Source organism: Chelonia mydas, chromosome 21, assembly GCF_015237465.2.
Source record: "Chelonia mydas isolate rCheMyd1 chromosome 21, rCheMyd1.pri.v2, whole genome shotgun sequence".
Taxonomy (NCBI): Eukaryota; Metazoa; Chordata; order Testudines; family Cheloniidae; genus Chelonia; species Chelonia mydas.
In genome coordinates, this window is record NC_051261.2 from 3757138 (window position 1) to 3778064 (window position 20927).

Genomic DNA, 20927 nt, shown 5'->3' on the forward strand with positions numbered 1-20927 from the left:
AGAGATGATTAAGCTCCCAGGAGGAATGTATAACCCATTTCCTGACATGATTGTGCTCTTGTCCTCGTGTGACATCTGGTTAAACTGCCAAACCCTCAATATGACAATGAATCAGATCCCAAATGAAATAGGCTCAGAGCAGCATAACACTCTTGTCACAGCAGCGGGAGCCACGGTCTTATTGGAATATTTATTTGGGGAAAGGCACAGTGAAATACCTTTAGACAACACCGAGGCAAGGGTGGTTCCACTGGGAACGAGCAAAGCAGATTCCTTGATTTAAGTGGTACCTTGGTCTGAATTATTGTCCAGCAGTGGAATCAGCTTATCCACAAACTATGTGGAGCACAAGAAGCAGTAGTGCAAGTTTCCTGCACTATTCCAGAAAGCATGCCTCAGTTGTGACACTGATGGAGAAAGACTAGGCATCAGAGAGGAGTTTAGTGTCTATGGCCCATTCCGTCCCTGGCCTCTGCTTTGATTGCCAACAAAGAAAAAGAGCTCTGTGTAAGCTCGAAAGCTTGTCTCTCTCACCAACAGAAGTTGGTCTAATAAAAGTTAACTTACCAGTCCCACCTTGCCAACAAAGAATCAATCACAAGCTACCTAATGGATTTCACTCAGGTTACCAGACAGCAATGATTGATAGCCAGTACCAGCCTCAGAAGACAAATGACTTAGCTCAACTCAGTAGCTCCGTATGGAATAACAAAACTCTTTTTTCTTGTTCAGGTTACTAGGGAAATTCCATAAGGAGTGAGAGTGAGTGTTGCTTGGTTTTGGGTGTCATTACAGAGCCCAGAGTTTGTCAGGTTTGCTGGAAAGCTTGCCAAAACCTCGGCAAATGTAAGCCTAATTTGTAACAAGCCTGGGCAGAATTATGGCTTCAGATGGAATCATGGGGCAGGTTGGTCTTTTTGCAAGGGATTGACCAAAAGCACAGCCTGGTATCCAGTTGTTCCAAACTTTGGGGTTTGGATAAAACAGGTCCCAGATCTGATTCGCCCTGGATTTTGATGTCACTTTGCCTATTTAGAGATAGGGCAAAGCTGAAATCCTTTATAGATTCACAGAATCATAGAAGATTAGGGTTGGAAGAGACCTCAGGAGGTCATCTAGTCCAACTCCCTGCTCAAAGCAGGACCAACCCCAACTAAATCATCCCAGTCAGGATTTTGTCAAGTTGGGCCTTAAAAACCTCGAAGGATGGAGATTCCACCACCTCCCTAGGTAACCCCTCCAGTGCTTCACCACCCTTCCAGTAAAATAGTTTTTCCTAATATCCAACCTAGACCTCCCCCACTGCAACTTGAGACCATTGCTCCTTGTTCTGTCATCTGTGTTCTCCATCCTCTTTGGAACCCCCTTCAGGTAGCTGAAGGCTGCTATCAAATTCCCACTCACTCTTCTCTTCTGCAGATTAAATAAGCCCAGTTCCCTCAGCCTCTCCTCATAAGTCATGTGCTCCAGCCCCCTAATCATTTTCATTGCCCTCTGTTGTACTCTCTGCAATTTGTCCACATCCCTTCTGTAGTCAGGGGCCCAAAACTGGACACAATACTCCAGATGTGGCCTCACCAGTGCCGAATAATCACTTCCCTCGATCTGCTGCCAGTGCTCCTACTAATACAGCCCAATATGTCGTTAGCCTTCTTGGCAACAAGGGCACACTGTTGACTCATATCCAGCTTCTTGTCCTCTGTAATCCCCAGGTCTTTTCTGCAGAACTGCTGCTTAGCCAGTTGGTCCCCAGCCTGTAGCGGTGCCTGGGATTCTTCCATCCTAAGTGCAGGACTCTGCACTTGTCCTTGTTGAACCTCATCAGATTTCTTTTGGCCCAATCCTCCAATTTGTCTCAGTCACTCTGGACTCTATCCCTACCCTCCAGCATATCTACCTCTCCCCCCAGCTTAGTGTCATCTGTGAACTTGCTGAGGGTGCAATCCATCCCATCATCCAGATCATTAATGAAGATGTTGAACAAAACCGGCCCCAGGACAGACCCTTGGGGCACCCCCTTGATAACGGCTGCCAACTAGACATTGAGCCGTTGATCACTACCCATTGAGCCTGACGATCTAGCCAGCTTTCCATCCACCTTATAGTCCATTCATCCAGCCCATACCTCTTTAACTTGCTCACAAGAATACTGTGGGAGACCATATCAAAAGCTTTGCTAAAGTCAAGATATATCACATCCACCGCTTTCCCCATATCCACAGAGCCAGTTATCTCATCATAGAAGGCAATCAGGTTGGTCAGGCATTCCTCTCCCCCCATCCCTTTTCAGACTTTGGGGCCTAGATAAAATCAAACTGGGATCTAAATCACCTGTGGTTTTGCTAAACCTGACCCTATTCTCCAAGCCTTACCTCTGGTTCTCACTTGAAATGATGTGAAATGTAACAATTTGGGTTGAGTTTCACATTCAGCTGCCTATTTGAATCCTTGGAGCTGGAACACGGACAGCATATCGGCCAATATTTCTTCAGTGCTTTTTGTTGAAAAGCTTAGGTAATCTATGGTTTGATGGGGTGCTTTACAGGTGTAATGAGACTGTCCAGCCTGGCATAATTTATCCATATATTTGTTGTTAATGGGGAATTAAAGTACATTGACCTAATATATTATGTAACCCAGCTTTACTGGCAGCCCTTATCCTGACATGACTTATTCTGGCTACTGCTATTGTTCCTGACAGGCCTACATGTTTTAAAAAAAAAATCCCTGCAATCTTTCAGCTTCTCCCCAGATAAAGCTCAGAGCGGCTGTTCCCATAATAGACCTCATGCAAGGCCTCAATAGGGGAAGCTGGATTTTGGCAGCCAAACTGACAGTGATGCCTCTAGAAGTGGAGTCAAAAACGTGACCATAAAGTCAAGAGGAATCATGGGCCTCCATACTATGGCCAGAGAGGGCTGGCGGGGGAGGAAGTTTTCCCTTTTTGCTGAGAGATCAGTAATTCTAGTTTATATTGGTTACTGCACCAGGAGGTTCTATTTTTAGGGGCTGTAAGCCAGGCTTACATTGGCAGCTGGAGCTATTTAAAATATTTCTGGTCGGTCTGTCAGCTTACAATTCTCTAAGTGATAACCTCTCCTCACCCCGACCCCACAGCGCGAGGATAAGCAGCAGCTGGTTTGCAAGGTCACTGGAGAATGAGACCAAAGTGGAGGTGGGCGAGGATTGCAACAGCTTAGTTTTGCCTCTGTATGAAGGAGTTACTGCTTTGGACACTCTCACAAAGCACAAAAGCATGGAAATACTTACACACACTTATAACATGTGCAAACCAGCCACACACACCCAATCTCTGATACCCGGCCCCCCAACTCTATGTCCTTACTTGAGTGCATACAATCTATCTACAGGTATCTAATCTCTCATCTAATGTCGGGCAAATTTTCCCTTGGTCTCCTTTTGTGAGCATAACTTGTACCTGCATTTGTATGTTCCCAATTCAGTTGTAATTATGAATCTGAGAACCTGCCCAATTTTAACTTAGAGGTGCAACTTCTCAGGTTCAAACCCTCAGTTCAACTTTTGCCTGCATCCACAAGCCTGGTTATGTCCCAACATCACTTTGTGCCTAAGGTCTCATCTGTGAAATGTGATATTATTATTTGCCTACCTGAAATTACTTTTTGGGGAGGTTAAATTAATTAATGTTTATAAAGGGGTTTGAATTTCTAAAGCACTTTTTAGCCCAGGATCGCACTGTTATATAGTCTAGAACCTACTTGTTATATTACATTAGCACATAGTGGTTGTAACTAAGATTGGGGCCTCCGGTGTTAGAGACTGTACATGCACAAAGCAGAAGACAGTTTCTGTCACAAAGAGCTTGCAATCTGAGTAGACAGAACAGAAAGTTAGGAAGGTGAAGTGACTTGTCCAAGATCACATGGCAGGTCGCTGGCAGAGCTTGGAACAGAATCTTTATCTCCTTCTTCCAGTCTAGTTCCCTATCCATTTGACCACACAGCTTGGGAAAATGCACCCTAAATGAATCTATATTGAAAGCCATGACAGTGCAGTGAAAGAGAAGTAGACAGAAAAAGAAGGATTTTTCTCTGTAAACCTCCTTTTAATCAACAGTTCTATTGTGATATCTGGTAATTCCGTCTGTCCTGGGGAACTTTGAGACACATTGTTTCTGCTTTCAGCCCAAGTCTCTATAATGGCAAAATGCTCTTCTTGTGCAATGCAAAAGTTTCCCAATTTGTCCCGAGCCAGTGAAATGTGATCTCGCTTCCAAAGTTAATTTTAGCTTTCCAAAAAAATAGTTTTTTTAAAAAAAGGCGAGTAAGATTTCAACACTCCTGGCTGCTGTTTCATGTAATGGTTATTTCAGTCTCCAAGTGCGGACGTGTTCAGTCTGGCTGGGAGGCACGGGGCACTCAGCCAAAATGGCTTGATGTTGCTTTCAGCCAATGCCAGCCTCCACTAGGATTGCAGCAGGCAGACCTTTCACACAGTAACAGAGTCATGTTGAGCAAAAACAGGTGGGATTTAAAGAGCTCAGGTCACTGAAGCACCAAGGGAAGGGCTGGGGGAGTCTTTGCCAGTAAATTGAAACAGAAGCTTTGCTTAGGAAACAGCTTCCAGATGATTCCTTGAGCTGAGCTTCAGTGGTTTCAATCTGACCCAGACATTTTTACCACAGCTTGCTGTGGAGCTGTGTTTTAAAAAACAATTAAAGCTTGATTCCCAAAACCGGGCACTGTGTTTTAGCTGCTAGGAGCTACTTGTGCCTAAGTCTGTGTGACACAGTCTTAACAGAGCTGAGTGCATCATTCCCAATTAATAGTTCATCTGATGAATTTCCCCTCCCTTTCCCCTCGGACTCTCTGTGATCACATCAGAAACGTTCTCACATTGAATCTTGATTGGAAATCGTTCACTAATTTTTGCAGATAATCCCTGGTCTGTAGATTCTTGGTGAGAAGTACATTATGAGTAATCAGAATCTGAAATCTGAATTCTTTTATTGGACACGTGGTATTTCTCTGTTCCCTGACTGGGTGAGCGTAACTCTTACTACCAGGGAACTCTCATGATTATGCATTTTAAGGTTGCTTTACTCTTGTTAATTATGTTTATTAGAGTAGTGCCTGCGGACCAACCAAGACTGTCCTGTACAAAAACAGAGTAGCACGGTCCCTGTTCCAAAGAGCATCTAATCCACATAGACCAGACAGACCTGGGGTGGGGGAAGGGGTATAACACACAAGTAGAGCAAACAATGGGATGGTGGCAAATGGCGTCTCCAGTTCCACAACCTCTTTTGGGGTGGGTTTCACTAGGAGGAGATCGTCTAAATGGAAAGAAAAGTGAAGGGAGAGGGGATGCCGGGGGGAGGCGGGTAAAGAGCACAGCGCAGGGGAGAAGAGGGTCAAGTATGGAGAAAACTAACGGGAAAAGATTGTGAGGGAAATGGAGGGTAAGGGTTGGAGAAAACAGCCAATCGGAATCAGGCAGAGAGAGCTCCGTCAAAACTGTAGAAACTTCTCCGAAGGTCCTTGCTTTGGCTGCTTCTGGCAGCTGCTCTGATGGGCTGGCATCTCTGGCTGGTTCCACTGTGCTGTTTTCCCTTCAAGGTGGGGGGTAGGAGGGCAACAGCTGGGTCCCCGTTTACCCAGAGCACGGGGCATCTCTCTGATACAGTTCTCGGTCAAGGGGTGTTGGGGACAAGGATGTCTCTGGCCGAGCACTATTTTACTCCCTCCTTCCAGGGCAGCAGTCCCTGCTTTCACTGCTTCTGCAACTGCTCTGAGTAGATGCACCTTTCTGTGCTGTTTTACAATATTAGTTTAAAATTGGCTGTTTCTACAAATATTCCTGCAAGTAAACTCCTGTGCTAGGATATTTTACAGAAAGTGAACACAAAGGATGCAAACACAGCTGAAGTGAATCCATTTAAAAATAGGAATGAATATTCACAGAACCACCTTTTGCAATATCCACGTAGCTCTCTTGTCTTAGTGGAACCCAGATCTACCTGCAACTCACCTGGTTTTGGACTTTATTACAAATTAAAATCAAGCCACGTGCTATATTCAGATCTGGTGTAAGCAGCTACAGCTCCATTAATCTGGAGGTTCATTGTCTTCAGCAGAGTTGTGTCAGGTCTTAATTTTACCTCAGGTTTGTGAAACTTTCAAGCAAATCTGGGCCCAGTGTTGAATAAATCTAGGGCTGATTTATGGTTTTTCATTCAAAACCATGCTAGGCTTCATGTGTTTCCTGATAAACCCAGGCAATGAATGACAGATTTGGGTAAGGATTTTCCTTTGAGTTTTGGGCTTTGTTTATACCCCAACCTTAGGGATAAGTCAAATCCCTCTATGGGACAGGGAGGAGAGGAAGGAAGGTCCAGCAGTTACGACACTAGCCTGGAACTTGTGCTGCCACAGACCCCATCGCTTTGTCTCTCTGGGCCTCGTTCCTCACCAGTAAAATGTAGATAATAGCATTGACCTACCACGGCGAGGCTCTATATGCAAAGATTCCAGGATTGTCAGTCGGTCTGTGTGTTACTCTGAAGCCGAGAATGTTTATTGAGTCAGTGTGAAGCAATGGACTAGCTACAAGCATAGCTGAGAGCTCTCTAATAGAAGAGTCTCATTTGCCTGCTCCCTATCGGCTGTAATGCCTGCCAGCTATTGTCCCCTCCCTGCCACCAGGCCTGTCCATGATGCCCTTTCTACATCAGTCCTCGCACGTCTGTTAATCAAGGCATTTATACCATGCATATTACCACAGTATCTGAGCCCCATTCTCTCAACCACGTTAACATCCATCTCAGCTGGGATATCCGCCTATAACTGTATTACCCCCTCTATAAAGTATTTCCTCCTGTGCAAACCAATTCCCCCCATCAGCCCTGCTGCTGCTCTGTTATCCTATTTCCTGGCTGCCCTATCACTCCCCTCCATCAAATTCTACTACATGGATTTCCATATACATACTGCCAAGCCTAAGCGTGCTCCACCCAAAAGGCTTTCCAAAAGTAACGCGTTAGCTCTGCCCGATTGCTCTTACCCTGCATATTTGTGTGCCCCCGAAAGTCCCTGTTTCTCCCCACCTCTAGAAACCAGCCTGTAATGGATCCTTTGTACATACCCCACATTGCCTGACTGCTGTGTCAGTTTGCTTCTTGAATTACACTCTCAAGGGATGAACTTTGCTCCGCTTGACTTTCCACCCAGTAACCTTTCACCCACTAAGCTGTTTGCACTCTGCTCCGCTGACAGGGAGAGGGAGAAGAAGAGGCTGGGCTAAGCTGTAGCATTTTAGATAAAGGCCTTTCTGTTCACCCAGACAGACAGCCCCACTGGATGATGTGGAAAAGGCTCACTGACCCTGAGAGCTTGGGTCTAGAGTTGGTGGAATTTCTTGAACAACAAGTTTTGTAGTCGAAAAATGGGGTTTTGTTGCAAACAAAAGTTTTGCCACACACACAAAAAAGTTTTTGGTTAAAATATTTGGGATTTTGTCAAACCCAAAAAACTGGTTTTCAGTTACCAAAAAATCCCCACATTTTGTATGGGGGGCGGGAGGGGAAATACATAGTTTCCTGACCAGCTTGAATGATACATATTCATCACCAACATCATGACACCATTTAAATGCCCTCTGACACTCAGGCTAAGATTTGTGTTTGCATTTGCCACACACCAGAACCCAGAGGTGTTAAGTTGAGGCTTGAACTACTGTTCCCTGGGTATAAAACATCAAAATAAACACCCTGCACCCCTCTCCTGCACATGCCTCAAATCTGTCAAAACAAATTCAAATCATGCCAGTCACAAGGAGGCCCACTGGTGCTGTGGCACCATGCAGAATAGGATTCTGGAGTTTGTATGAGCCAAGGCTCCAGAGAGGGTTGCCAGTTTTGGTTGGATGTATTCCTGGAAATTTCATCACATGACATAATCTTTAATTAAAGCTTAATCTTTAATTCCTGGAGGGTTGGCAACCCTTACTCCAGAGCTTGCAGGACCAAATAGATCCGCGACATCTGCTCACCCGCAGCGTGCTTCATTCCTGCGTTCCATTCCGCAACATCCCCTCCACCACCCAGGCGGGTTGGTTGTTCGTGGAACGTGGGAAGCAGAGAGCAGGAGTATGACTAGTTGCTTTAGAGTGACCAGATGTCCCGATTTTATAGGGACAGTCTTGATATCTGGGGCCTTGTCTTATATGGGCACCTATTACACTTGCTCTGTGGTCACCCTGAGTTCCTTACTGAGAATTCTGCTTAACACACCGCACGTCCCTCAGACCATCCAGTGCAGCCATCAGCTACGGGCAAGGCCCAAAGGCTTCTATCACCATGGAAGACCACAGACCAGTCTCTTCTCTGTACCGAAGAGCTCATTGCTAAACAGGGACATACTGGGCTTCATTTCCTGGTGCGATGCAGCTGCATTGCTTGTGTAGTTGCGCCCTAAATCCAGCTGACCCACTCTCGGGAAGATTGCCTCTAAGTGGTGATTCTCTGGTGACACAGAGCTGCTGTAGGGATTCTTATGCTACTCTCCTTCCAGGCTGCAGGTGCGGCTGGAGGAAAGGAGTGGCTGGGACAGCCCAGTGCCATGCTGATGATTGGTGGCATTTTGTGCAAGTTAGAGCAGCCTTTAGGCTCAGTGCAGGGGGAACAGCCCCCAAGATCAGGGGAGAGCCAGGTGAGCTTTAACCATCGGCTTCTCCAGGTACAAATTCCATCAAAAAGCTGGCAAGCCACGAGGCAGGCGTGACTAAGTGTAACTCGGGCTACTCAGGTTATAAACTCTTTGGGGCAGGGATTGTCATGTCTGCTGGTTTGTGTGTGTGTGTCTGTATAGTGGCCAGAACTATGGAGTCCTGGTCCCTGATTGGGGGTCTCCAGGCCCAATCACCATACAAATAAATAACTGGAAAAGTTGAGTCCCTTCCTCCCTCCTGACCTCATGGGATTTACAGTCTCATTTCTGGGCCGAACTCTTGGACGTATCGTCAGAGCAAACCTCCGACACCTTTTGGAGATGGCTGAGAACTGCCAGCCATTGCAGAAGCCATTACATCAACATGCTGCATAGCTGCTCTGAAAATCAGGCCCAAGATGGGCTCCCAACAACAACAAACACACCCCAAATTAGCAGCTGCTTTTGAAAACTTTGGCCCAAATGTCCAAAAAATCACACAGGTTGTTTATTAAGTGTGCAGAAAGCTGCCTTCTTGAGTGTGGCCATTTATCGGAATCTTATGCACCAGTTTTCAAGCTTGGGTGATTTGTTTGAGTCTCAGTGCAATAGCCTCATGGTGCAATGCTGGAAAACCCTGTGTTTTCCCTTAATGATTTGGTGGTGGCCAGCAATCTGAGCAAAGAGATGGTGCTTATTCACTTATATTTTCTTAGTCCCTGATGTAATAGAACATATGGATTTATCTCATGTCTTCCTGGCAGTGCGGTTACAGGAATAGCCCAGAGTGCTGCAAAAGCCAGAGATTTTGCAACAGAATTTAGTTTCCACTTGCTACAGAGTCTACGGGGCCGGGCCCATAGTCAGGATCTGATGTTTGCCCTCCTTTTCCTTTTAGTGGAGGATGAAATGCTGCCGATGCGATTCCCGACTGCCTCATGCTTACAACAGTCACCGGGTGGAGAACATGCTTTCCTCCAAAGGACACATGCGCTGGTGGCAGTCCCAGAATGGTAGGTACCGGATTCACTTCCAAGCTGCTAGGATCCATCCCAGAAGCTGCAGCTGCCTTTCACAGAGACCTTATGGGTGTGATCACTGATATCCTGGGAAGATATAGCTAGCATTGCTTGCTTTATAAATTACAGGCAGTTTATTAGCATAATTACAAGTCTCCATTACGGATGCCTTAAAAGATTTCAGGGAAGAAACCCTGGCACATGGTCTGCTAGGACCATATCTATAGCTCTCTATACAGCTGGTAAGAAAGTGGGGTTGGGAAACCAGCTTCAAGTCCCTGCTCTGGGGTATTGTCTGTTCTGCTGGGTCTCTGTGGCTCTCCACTCCTCTGAAATTCCATCCTGCACCTGAGAAATCTTCCCAACAAAATGTTAATCCAAACTGATACATTTCTACAAAAAGTTTCTGTTTTGACAAATTGGCATCTTCTGATTAAAAAAAATTAATCAGAAAATCCCCGACCAGCTCTAATCACAACAGTGAAACTCCTCACACTCACCTTTGGTATAAAGAATCCCAGTGAAATCCATGGATCTTTGTTGATTTTCACCAGCTGAGGATCTGGCTCCATGAAGTTCAGCTCTGGTTGTGGATTTGGATCTGGACCTGAACATTCCCAAAGTGGTGGTTTGGCTCTGGGCTCCAGTGGGAACCCATCGCTGATACAAACAGGACAAGAGCCATTTAGAAAGCACCAACTTTTCACCAGAAGGACCCCAGTGGATTTCCCAGGGGCCCCCATGGCTAATAATGATGGAAATGACAGGGTGAGGATTGTGGATTCAGCAAACAGGGTTTTGGTTTTGGCAGGTTACAAGCAAAGAGGAAAATGAATGACTTGACTCTGATGGGTAAAGGTTTTGTTTTTCTAAACTTCCTGAGGTCTGCAGCTCTGAAAACTGGCCTTTTGTGTCTCCTCAGATGTGAACCAGGTCTCCTTGCAGCTGGATCTCGACAAAAAGTTCCAGCTCAGCAGCATCTTGCTGGACTTCAGGGTACGTGAGCAGCTTGCATTTTAGTTACTGGGTTGTAAACTGTGCTGGGAGGGGCCCATGGGCCCTTGCAAGCAGAGGAGAATGTGAACCTATAGCCCCCTCCAGGCTCCAGATGAGACAAACAGGCAAACAAATGTCTTCTCCTGGGCACGAAGGCACCAGTATATATTCTGCTCCTTTCAGAGCTCGGTTTATTATTGCTTTAAAAAGTGCATTTGGAAACGGAGTGTGAAAACACACAGATGTGCACACACACCTCTCTCTCTCTCTCCTTCCTTCCACTGTATTTGTATGATTGGTTCCTTGATTCGTCCATAAAGAATTGGCTGTTTTCTAGAGGTGACTCAGTGATCTGCAGCCTGTGCATCCCTATTGGTTCTTGACCAGGACAGCCAACCAGCCAGGAGGGAGGCCAGGAGCACAGGGAGAGGGGTTGAGTTGGAGCAGGCTTCAGGGGAGGCTCTGGCTAGTGGCAGAGGATAGAGAGGGAGCTGGCCCACGTGGGGAAGGCTTTGTAGAAGGAAGTAGGGCTGTGAGGGGATGAGTTCTGTTGTGGGGAGGGAAAGGGAGATGTGTGGAGAATTGGGGCACTGCACGTAGGAGAGGGGTCTGAGGAATTAAAAATGGGCTTCTTGCTCTGTGTGTGCTCAGCACTTCTGCGATCTCATTCCCCCCTTTCCCCCCCCCCCGCCCCTTTCCAGGCGCCTCTGCCTGTGGGGATGCTTATCGAGCGCTCCATCGACTTTGGTGAGACCTGGATGATCTATCAGTACCTGGCCTCTGACTGCGCCTCCACCTTTCCACGGATCCCCCAAGGCTCCCCCCAGAGCTGGCAGGACGTGCGCTGTCAGGAACTGCAGAGCCACCAGGGGCACCCTCTGCATGGGGGGAAGGTACGTTGTCTGAGATACTCGCTGCCTTAGGCCCACGTGGAGGGCCACGTTAGCAACCTGCCAGGACCCAGAAGGCCATAAAATAGAGCAGACTGCAGCCACCTCATCCTGAATATGGAGGAGCTTCTCATGAAAACTAGTGCTCCCAGCATGTGATGCTCTGTCTTGGTCCAAGCAACAAGCCTTTGCGAGCACCGCATACTGGGAAGTGTAGATTCTCTGGGCTGCACCTTCATATTCAACATGAGCACAGTATGGGCTGATTATGGAAACCTCTGGTTGCTTATGGCCCATGGACTGGAATTGGCCACCCCGGCATTTCATAGATTCACAGGTCAGAAGGGGCCAACACGATCAGCTTGTCAGAGTGCCAGAATAGCACCGGCCGTAGAATTTTCCCCAGTAATCCCTGCCGTGGAGGGAGTTGTTCTTCCCTGTTGGGTTAAGAGGAAAGCTGGGAGATCTGAAAAGGACAGGAGAAGCTAGGGAGGGACACAATGCCCATTGCAGGCTTTTGAACCAAATGCAGCTCTGTGATTAACAAACTGAAGAGCTCACCTCCACTCTCTATATCTTCTTCAGCCGTTAATAAAACACAGGAATGTTGTTGCCCTATTTACATGCTCTGGGGGTCTAGCCAAATGGTTGTTCAACTTTCGTATTGTGGAGACACGGAGCAAACTGAGCCATGTGGCCATCTATTGTTCCAACACCTAGTTAGCTTCCCCATTTTTGCCTTCTCAACTCCCCAGTAGCCCCCTTTTCTTCCCAGTAGCAGCCCATAGTCTATAGTTTGACACTGGCATCACCCAGATGCAGCGAGAAGAGACCTTTCTGCTGATGTTCTGCAGGGTGGTGAGACTGGCTAGTGAGCATAGGGAGTGTCCCATGGGAAGATTCATGCTCCTTCAAGCATAAAAGCACCGAATGATTTGTGAGCAGCTGGGCATTTTGGTGGAATTGTTGCTGATTCCTCAGCAATGTTAACCTGCCCTTCACCATGGTGCTCAGGAACGGCTACTCTCCAGAGGAGGCAGCTCCAGAGCGGGCATTTCATTGTTCAGATGGTTGGGAGATGAAAACAAAGACCCATATTTTTTTTCCTTTAACCATCTTAATTGTTGCTTCTCTGTTCTTCTCCTCAGGTCAAATTCAACCCCCTTGACCTGGCATCTGGCATCACCACATCTCACAGCCAAAGCATCAGTCGTATGCACATCTCCTCATTTATACCTGGAGGAGGGGGGTTTCCCAGGGTTGCTTGCGCATCTTCCAGCTACAGATTTGCAAAGGAGGAGGTTGTAGGCACTCAGCACCAGCTGGAGGCTGCTGGACCCTGGAGATGAGTCAGCCTTTGCAAAGCTGTGCGTGGCATGGCACTGTGAGGTGCTTTGTTTCTGAAGCATCTTTTAATACTAGTGGTAGGTGCTGTGCTGGCACCTCTAAACAATGAACCCACAGAGCAGGGACAGTCCACACAGCAGAGGTCTCACTCCTCCTCCCACCCCCGCAATGTCCCACAGAAATGCTTCAGACCTGCCATAGAGAGAGACGTACACCCCATGGGTAGGAGAATACTTCAGTCTTCTCTGCTCCTGGATCTCTGTCCTGATGCTGCCAACAAAGGGGCCCAGCTAATGCACTGGTTCTCTCTGCCACATGTGCTTCCCTGCCCTGCTGGCCTGTGACTTCGTCGCTACTTCCTCCTCATTTGTCCTCTTCTCCCGTACAGACCTGGGAGAATTCACCAACCTGAGAGTTAACTTCACCCAGCTGCCTCGCCTCCCACAGCAGGGCTACCGCTCACCCAGTGCCTTCTATGCTGTGACCGAAATGCAAGTGCAGGGAAGCTGCTTCTGCCATGGACACGCAGACCGCTGTACTCCCTCCAGAGACCCCAATGCCGTGATGCAGGTGAGAGCACAAGGGAAAACCAGGAGACAAGTGCTTTGCTGTGTCAGTTCTTAGCACCATCCCTGAGTTCTAGTTTTAACACCAGGCTCCTGTCCCAGTCCTGGCCTCCTGTCCCTCCACTGGTACTAGGGACGGTCAGCGGTGCTTCAGCAGCACGATCAGCCCTTAGGAGGGAGGGAGCACTGCACATTGCTTAACACAGGCCCCATGCCAATTGAGGGACAGTGCCGATCCATTTTGCCTGAGCTAGGAGGATGGAGGGAGTGATACAGGATCCAAGGAGAACAGAGCTCTTTTGCTTGCTCAGGTCTGGCAATCATCTTGGCTCAGTTTTGCCAGGGCAAAGCACACAGTGTGTAATGTTTTAATGCACAAAGAGGAAGGTGGAAATGTCTACGAAGTGGTGCTTGTTGATTGCATGGATTCTTACTCAGCGCAAATCCACGCTACAAAATTAAGTGGACCTAAGTTACATTGACTTACAGCCACCGCAGTAATTAAACTGATTTTGCATGTCCACACTATGCTCCTTGCATCGGCGATGCACGTCCTCACCAGGAGCGCTTGCACTGATTTCACTGGCATTGTGGGGCATTGTGGGATGGCTTCTGAAAGGCAGCAAGTTGATGTAACAACCCAGCGTCTACACTGACACTGCGTCGACCGAACGATGTCAACCTAAGCGCTACACCTCTCACAGAGGTGGAGATAAGTCGGGGTAGCGGGCGAGTTACATCGGCGGGAGCGACTTTTTAGTGTAGACACTTACAGAATGAGGTTGACGTAAACTGCCTTACGTCGACCTAACTCTGTAATGTAGACCAGCGCTCAGGCTGCATATCATAGCGGTGAAGTGAGGGTGTAACTGCACCTTCTGCCACTGCAAGCCTTCACTTTCCCTGGCTCCAGGATTCCCAGAAGCTCCTAGCTGACTCTATTTCATACCTAGATGACATTCACCAATACAGGCTTCTGGCTTCTAGTGTACGTACTCGTCCCCTGACATTAGATACCTTGTGTAGTTGCTGGGAATTCATGTTAACAGCATCAGGCCGTATCTACATCTATTTCCTAGCAGCAGTTTGTTCCCACACTGCTCTGGTCCTCACAGACTGACGGGAAGAAGAGGTGACTCTAACTGGGGAATGAGCAGGGGGGCCAGAAGGAGTAGCTACTGCCAGTGCGGTAGGGGTGTGTGTGTGTGTCACAGTGAGCTAACAGATTGGCTGCGAATAGGGTGTGAAGTTTTCTCTCTGTTCCAGGTTCACGGACACTGTGTGTGTCAGCACAACACCGCTGGCCCACACTGTGATCGCTGTGCAGCTTTCTACAATGACCAGCCTTGGAGACCGGCAGAGGACCGCAACCCCAATGAATGCCGGAGTATGTCTGTCCATTGTCCAGCCATTCTTTCCCGCTCTCACCCTCGCCAAACCCCTCAGACCAGTTGAAATCTGTCTGATGTAACTCTGGGGCTGTGGCTGGACAATGAATTTAATTCCCTTTATTTTTTATTATTTCCCATCACCATCTAAAAATGGTTGGTTCGCACCATTAGACCTGACCCACAGTGACTGGCTTTTTCTCTCCCACGCTGTCTGTGCTCAGCTTGGAAAAGCATGTCAAGTTCTTATGGCTAGAACTAACTTGGACACTGAGAATTTTCTGAATCTTCTTAAGAAGCTAATTGCATTGCAATGATTAGAGCGGGGCAAAAATCTGAATCCATTCATCTGAACAACTTGTGGGTTTAGAATAATAATAGACCTTGATCCAAACCATCCGAATATGGCTTTTGCAAAACCAGTCCCAGAAATATCTGCTCCTGTTATTTATTTTATATTATGCTATATTAGGATTGCTGTAGAGCATAGAGGACCCAATGAGGATCAGGGCCTTAACACGCTGGACAGCCCTCCCCCAGGCTTAGTCCCTGTCCCAAGGAGCTTACAGCCTCAGCAACAGCCTCCCTCAAAGACACAACCTGGCAGGGCCAGCTTCCGAATGCTGCACTATAGTTAAGAGCTATTGTGAATGTGACAGGTTTCAGAGTAGCAGTCGTGTTAGTCTGAATTCGCAAAAAGAAAAGGAGTACTTGTGGCACCTTAGAGACTAACCAATTTATTTGAGCATAAGCTTTCGTGAGCTACAGCTCACTTCATCGGATGAAGTGAGCTGTAGCTCACAAAAGCTTATGCTCAAATAAATTGGTTAGTCTCTAAGGATGAAGTGAGCTGTAGCTCACAAAAGCTTATGCTCAGAGCTTATGCTCAAATAAATTGGTTAGTCTCTAAGGTGCCACAAGTACTCCTTTTCTTATTGTGAATGTGATGCACGAGGATAGAATGCCATCTAGCGTCGAGCTGGAAGAACTCCAGCTGCTGGCGGTTTCTGAATGATCAGCGTTTAAACGGGGTGTTCCTCACTTTCTAGGGTGCAATTGCAATGGTCACTCGGAGACATGTCATTTTGACCCAGCTGCGTACCAAGCCAGCGGTGGGGTGAGTGGAGGTGTGTGCGACGACTGTCAGCACAACACAGCGGGGAGGAACTGCGAAAGCTGCAAGGCCTACTTTTTCCGCAACAAGCGGCAAGATGTCACCCATCCGGAAGCCTGTCTGCGTAAGTGGCATTCCCTGGGCACTGGCCATCTCCTTGGGAGACCTGCCCCTTCCACTCCCAGCGATTTCTCCGTGGTCTCCTTGTCGCTGTTCTTTATGTAATGTGTGTGTTTTTCAGCTTGCGAGTGTGACCCGGACGGCACGGTGCCTGGGTCCAGCTGTGACCCTCTGACCGGACGCTGCGTTTGCAAGGAGAACGTGCAAGGGGACCGCTGCCATCTCTGCAAGCCTGGATTCACCCAGCTCACCAATGCCAACCCCCTGGGATGCCACAGTGAGTGAGCACAGAAACTACCGCCACTTTCTGGAAGATGCTTTAGTCAGACACAAATTACTGGGCTCAGTATAGGGGCAACAGGGAATTCTCTGGCCTGGGTTATGCAGGAGGCCAGACTATGTGATCAAAGGGTCCTTTCTGGCCTTGAAATGAATGAATCTTGGAAAGCAGATGCACGCATTGGCTTTAGGAGAAAGTGGGTTTTTAAGGTGGTGGGGGAACATAGTTGTCTGGGTAAAATCAGAAGCACCCTGAGCTTTCTGTCAGTGCTTGAACCTGGAGCAGAGGCCTCTTCATGGTGCGTCCTGGCTGCCTGGTTCCAGGGCATAACAGAAAGGTGGGTCCAACCCAGCCCTTTTACGTGGCTTCCCGGAGAGCTTTGAATGGGATCAGCTTCCAAGCCAGCCTCGGGGTGGGGCTTGCAGACCCGGCCAGCGAAGGTTTGCAAAACCCAGCCCCTGCAGTGGCTGCGTCCCAGTCTTGAGGAAGAGAACTGGTTTTCAGCTTGGCAACAAGCTGGGCCCTCTGGGGCCAGATGAGAAAACCTGTTCTGATGAGCCTCACCGGCTGGTGGTTCGGAGCGTGGGGGGTGGGATGCACTCTCACCCTTGCGTGCTCGTTTGAACAGAGCCAGGACCTCCAGGTCCACATGCACGCCCGGCTAGTCCTGTGCATCTCACACGGGATTCTGCAAATGCCTCAGCAGCTGCGAAAGACAGCGCCGGGCTGCAGCGAGGCGGCGTCCCTGTTACAGCAGGTGGCAGCATGGGCTCAGGTTCAGTCACTGGCATGGGGAACAAGCTCAGCAAAAGACTGGATGCAACGATCTCCGTGCATTTGTCATGCCCTGGTTAGGGTTGGAGGAGGGGGGACCCCAGGGTCACAGAGACTTTGGAGTCATAACCTCAATGGCATGGTGCATTGTCTGACAGGACACTACTGTATTAAACCAGATACGTAGCACCGATGTCACCAGGCTCTGGCACGGGGCGGTGGTATAGAAGCTGCCTCCTTTTGTCTCTGAATATTGGGAGAAAGGCCTGCCTTGTCCCTGTGCTGCCGTCCCGTGGTCCCCTGAACTCACCCCACTCTTGCACCTTTCCTGCATGCTCATTTCCCCTTTAAAGCAGACATCCCTTCAGGAATCTGGCCCCCCAAGCAGCCCGACTAACCCCCAGGCCTTGGAGTGGTCATCGCCCAGTTCTAACGACAGAGCTGGCTGAACAAGCCCCCTTGCCTTTCAGAGTGTGCCTGCAGCATCCTGGGGACCCGCCAGGACGCACCCTGCGACGACGAAACAGGGAGGTGCTTCTGCCTGCCCAACGTGGTGGGAGCCAATTGCGATCAGTGCTCTGCCAATCACTGGAAGATCGCCAGCGGCCAAGGCTGTCAGCCGTGCAACTGCGACCCTCGCAACTCCTTCAGCCCACAGTGTAACCAGGTACGGACCCCAGATTTCATCCTAGGGAGCTAGGTTGGCGGCAGCAGTGTGGGAATCCTGGGCGTGGACAGGCACTGTGCTACAGGGCACAGTTTGCAACCCTTGGGGTCATTGTATCTCATGTAACGCTGCCGGGGAGCACTTTGCACTCCGTCTGCCCCGTCAGTAGCCGAACGCCCTGTGTCAAATAGCACCTAGACCATTAGTGACCATGGCTGTGTAACAGCACAATTAGCTTGGTGCCGTGGGTGGGATGATGGGTCAGGATACTAGGTTAGAACTTGAAAGACCTGGGTTCAGTTCCCTGCTGTGCCACCAATATCCTGTGTGTCCGTGGGCAAGTCACTGTGTCTCTCTGTGCTGCAGTTCTCCATCTGTAAAATTAGGATTACAGCTCTCACAGAGGTGCCATGAGGATCAATACATTAACAATTGAAAGGATCTCAGATATTACAGTAATGGGGACCATATAAATACCATAGACAAGTGGGGGGAAATGATATTAATTAGAACTGGCTGAAATTTCATGAATTTCAAAATTTTGATGAACTTTCTATTTTGAAAAAAAGGAGGAAAAAAATTCAGCGCACTTTTTACAGTTTTCCCTCTTTCCCCACTGTTTTTCAATCACCTCTAAAAATAATCCTGTTAATGCTGCTGGCACTGCTCTTGGCTTGAATGGATCTTTCTGAGACTGGAACTGGTCCGGCTGGTTTATTAGAACAGCTGAGGATGTCACCAGCAGCAGCGCACGCGAGGGCCCCTGCTGTGTGGGGCGGTGACATGGTATTGTGCCACCGAGTGATCACAGAGTTGAGACCGCTTATTAGATGGTCTCATCTTGCCACTTTTCTATGGAACCTGCCTCTCTCCTTTAGGAAAGGGCTGCATCACATGTCCCTAAAGCACCCGGCAATTGTCTGTAGTCCATCATGCCCTTCATACAGTGCAGGAAGACAAACCGGTAATTACAAAGACAAGGCTAAGCCATTTTAAAGGTCTGCCCTTTAGCAAAGAAATCCTAATAGGAGCTCTTAAGCTGTGGGAGAAGGGGGACTAATTATCCTCATTAATCAGTGAGAGGAGAACAAGGAAAATTCAGGTTATGTATTAGGAAAAATATGCCAATTGCAACAATCAGAGGTGGGTCCTAAAATCAAACAACTGGGGATTGAGGATCGAATCCAGATCCAGTTTTTGTGGGTGATTCCTCTATCCTACGTAGAACCAAAACCTGAGGTCTGAACATCTCGAACATGGGGCTGTTTGAAATCTGGAATCAACATTATTTGTTGATTATTTGTGTTGCAAACATGCCTAGGGGCTAGCTCAGACTGGTGTCTCACTGCGCTAGGAGATGAACAGACACGTAATAAGACACAGTCCCTGCCTGAAAGAGCTTACAGTCAACACAGAGGATACTGACAAAGGGAGGATTATTATCCCCATTTTACAGGTGGGGAACTGAAGCACAGGGAACCTAAGTGACTTGTGCAGGGGTCACAGCAAGTCTGTGGCAGAGCAGGGATTTGAGTCCCAGTCTCTTGAGTCAAATCCAGTCTCAGCTAGGTTGTATTTTTACATTAGAGCCGTCCCTGAGAACTGGATGTCTGTTGATTCTTTTCCCCTGGAAAAGGAAAGAGGGTCTTCCTCTCCAAGGACTGTACATTGGAGTTTTCTTTGGGATGGCTCATTGCAGACTGACCCTAGCCCTTGTATGGGGCAGGATAAGGGGCAGCATGCGCCTGCAAAATCATCTGCTTTTAAAGCAGAGCAGGCCGGTATTTCATCCTTAATTACCGTCCCTTTGTTGGGAGAGTGGAACATGCAATGGATCCATTGGCTGCAGAGGACTGCCAGCTGATACAAGCATTGGAAAGGGGCCTTGTTGAGTTGGGCATGCACAGTGGAGACTGAGGGAAATGAAAGTCAGTATTTCTGCATTCCCCTGGGCACTGCAGGGGTCTGAGATACTGAGGGTGATTCAGAGGCTGTGTGAGCCCCTAGAATGGTTCAAGCTATGGTCACCAGTCAGAGCAGTGTGGGGACACATGTCTAAGGACTCACATCTCCCTCCTTAAAGTCAGCTGATGATCTCTCCCCAATTCCCTTCCCCCTCCCCCATAGTGTCAATGTGAGATATGGTAATATCCTTGCATTTGCATTGTCTACAGTCTGTAAGGTCAGCATCTTCCAATGGCAGAAACATCAAATCCTGTGCTACATTCTTTGTTTCTCGCCCTTGGCCTAGTAAAGATTCGGAGCCGATGTGTCAGAGCAGAAGGGCTTGGGTAATGGAGAGAGAGAGCTCTTTGTGTGCAGGAGACGCAGCGGGGAGGAGAACTCTCATCGCAGCTAGCATGGGACTCGGGCCAACGTTTTCAAACACTGGTGATGTGGGTTGTCAAAAGTGCTCAAGCCAACAGGGGCTGGAAGGATTCAGGCCTCGTAAGGTGTCTGTGCTCTGAGCTGGGAGTGTGATTCCCAACGTCAGGACACATACTCCCACTAGCTTGATGAGAGCTAGCGCGGGGCTGTCTCCTCGAGCTCAGAGCCCAGACATACCCTTATGGATGTAACTTCAGGCACTCAGGGGTGACTAAGTTCAGCATTGGGCCCTGCAGCAGAAGGGCGTCACTAAGAGAGACGTGAAATGGAAGTGAGAGGGGGAAAAACTTGGGCTGAATAAGTAGCTGAGTCTCCCCCGGGAAAGAATGGGATTGCCACTGCTGGGGACTCTGCACACTAGTCCTGTTACCAAGGGACATTGCTACGAGGGGGTGTGATCTGCTGGTTCAAGAACAAGCGAGGGAGGGCTTTCCCCCTGTCTCCCTGCAGACACAGTTCAAAGCTGTTTCCTCACTGATGTGCCTCTCTTGGCGTAGTTCACAGGGCAGTGTCAGTGCCAGGAAGGCTTCGTGGGGCGTACCTGCTCCGCTGCCCAGCTGCGGGTTTGTCCAGATGGGTCCTATGGTGACGTCAGGACAGGATGCAGAGGTCCGTACAATAGTTTTTTATCACTGTTTTTCAGCCCCGGGGAATTATTGTTTCTAAAAATGTCTCCTGGCCCTTGTCCTGC

At 48.4% G+C, this 20927-nt stretch overlaps 1 protein-coding gene across 5 annotated transcripts in view; it reads left to right on the forward strand.

Annotated features, from left to right (window-relative positions):
- Positions 1-20927, forward strand: part of LAMB3 (laminin subunit beta 3) — a 121188-nt gene that overhangs the window by 84605 nt on the left and 15656 nt on the right. For all 5 annotated transcript variants that reach the window (XM_043533806.1, XM_043533807.1, XM_043533808.1 and 2 more), the window contains 10 exons: positions 9586-9700; positions 10629-10702; positions 11404-11595; positions 12741-12804; positions 13328-13509; positions 14772-14892; positions 15943-16131; positions 16249-16404; positions 17652-17848; positions 20734-20845. In XM_043533806.1, coding sequence (XP_043389741.1) covers positions 9586-9700; positions 10629-10702; positions 11404-11595; positions 12741-12804; positions 13328-13509; positions 14772-14892; positions 15943-16131; positions 16249-16404; positions 17652-17848; positions 20734-20845 — 1402 coding nt within the window. The remainder of the gene's footprint in view (positions 1-9585; positions 9701-10628; positions 10703-11403; positions 11596-12740; positions 12805-13327; positions 13510-14771; positions 14893-15942; positions 16132-16248; positions 16405-17651; positions 17849-20733; positions 20846-20927) is intronic.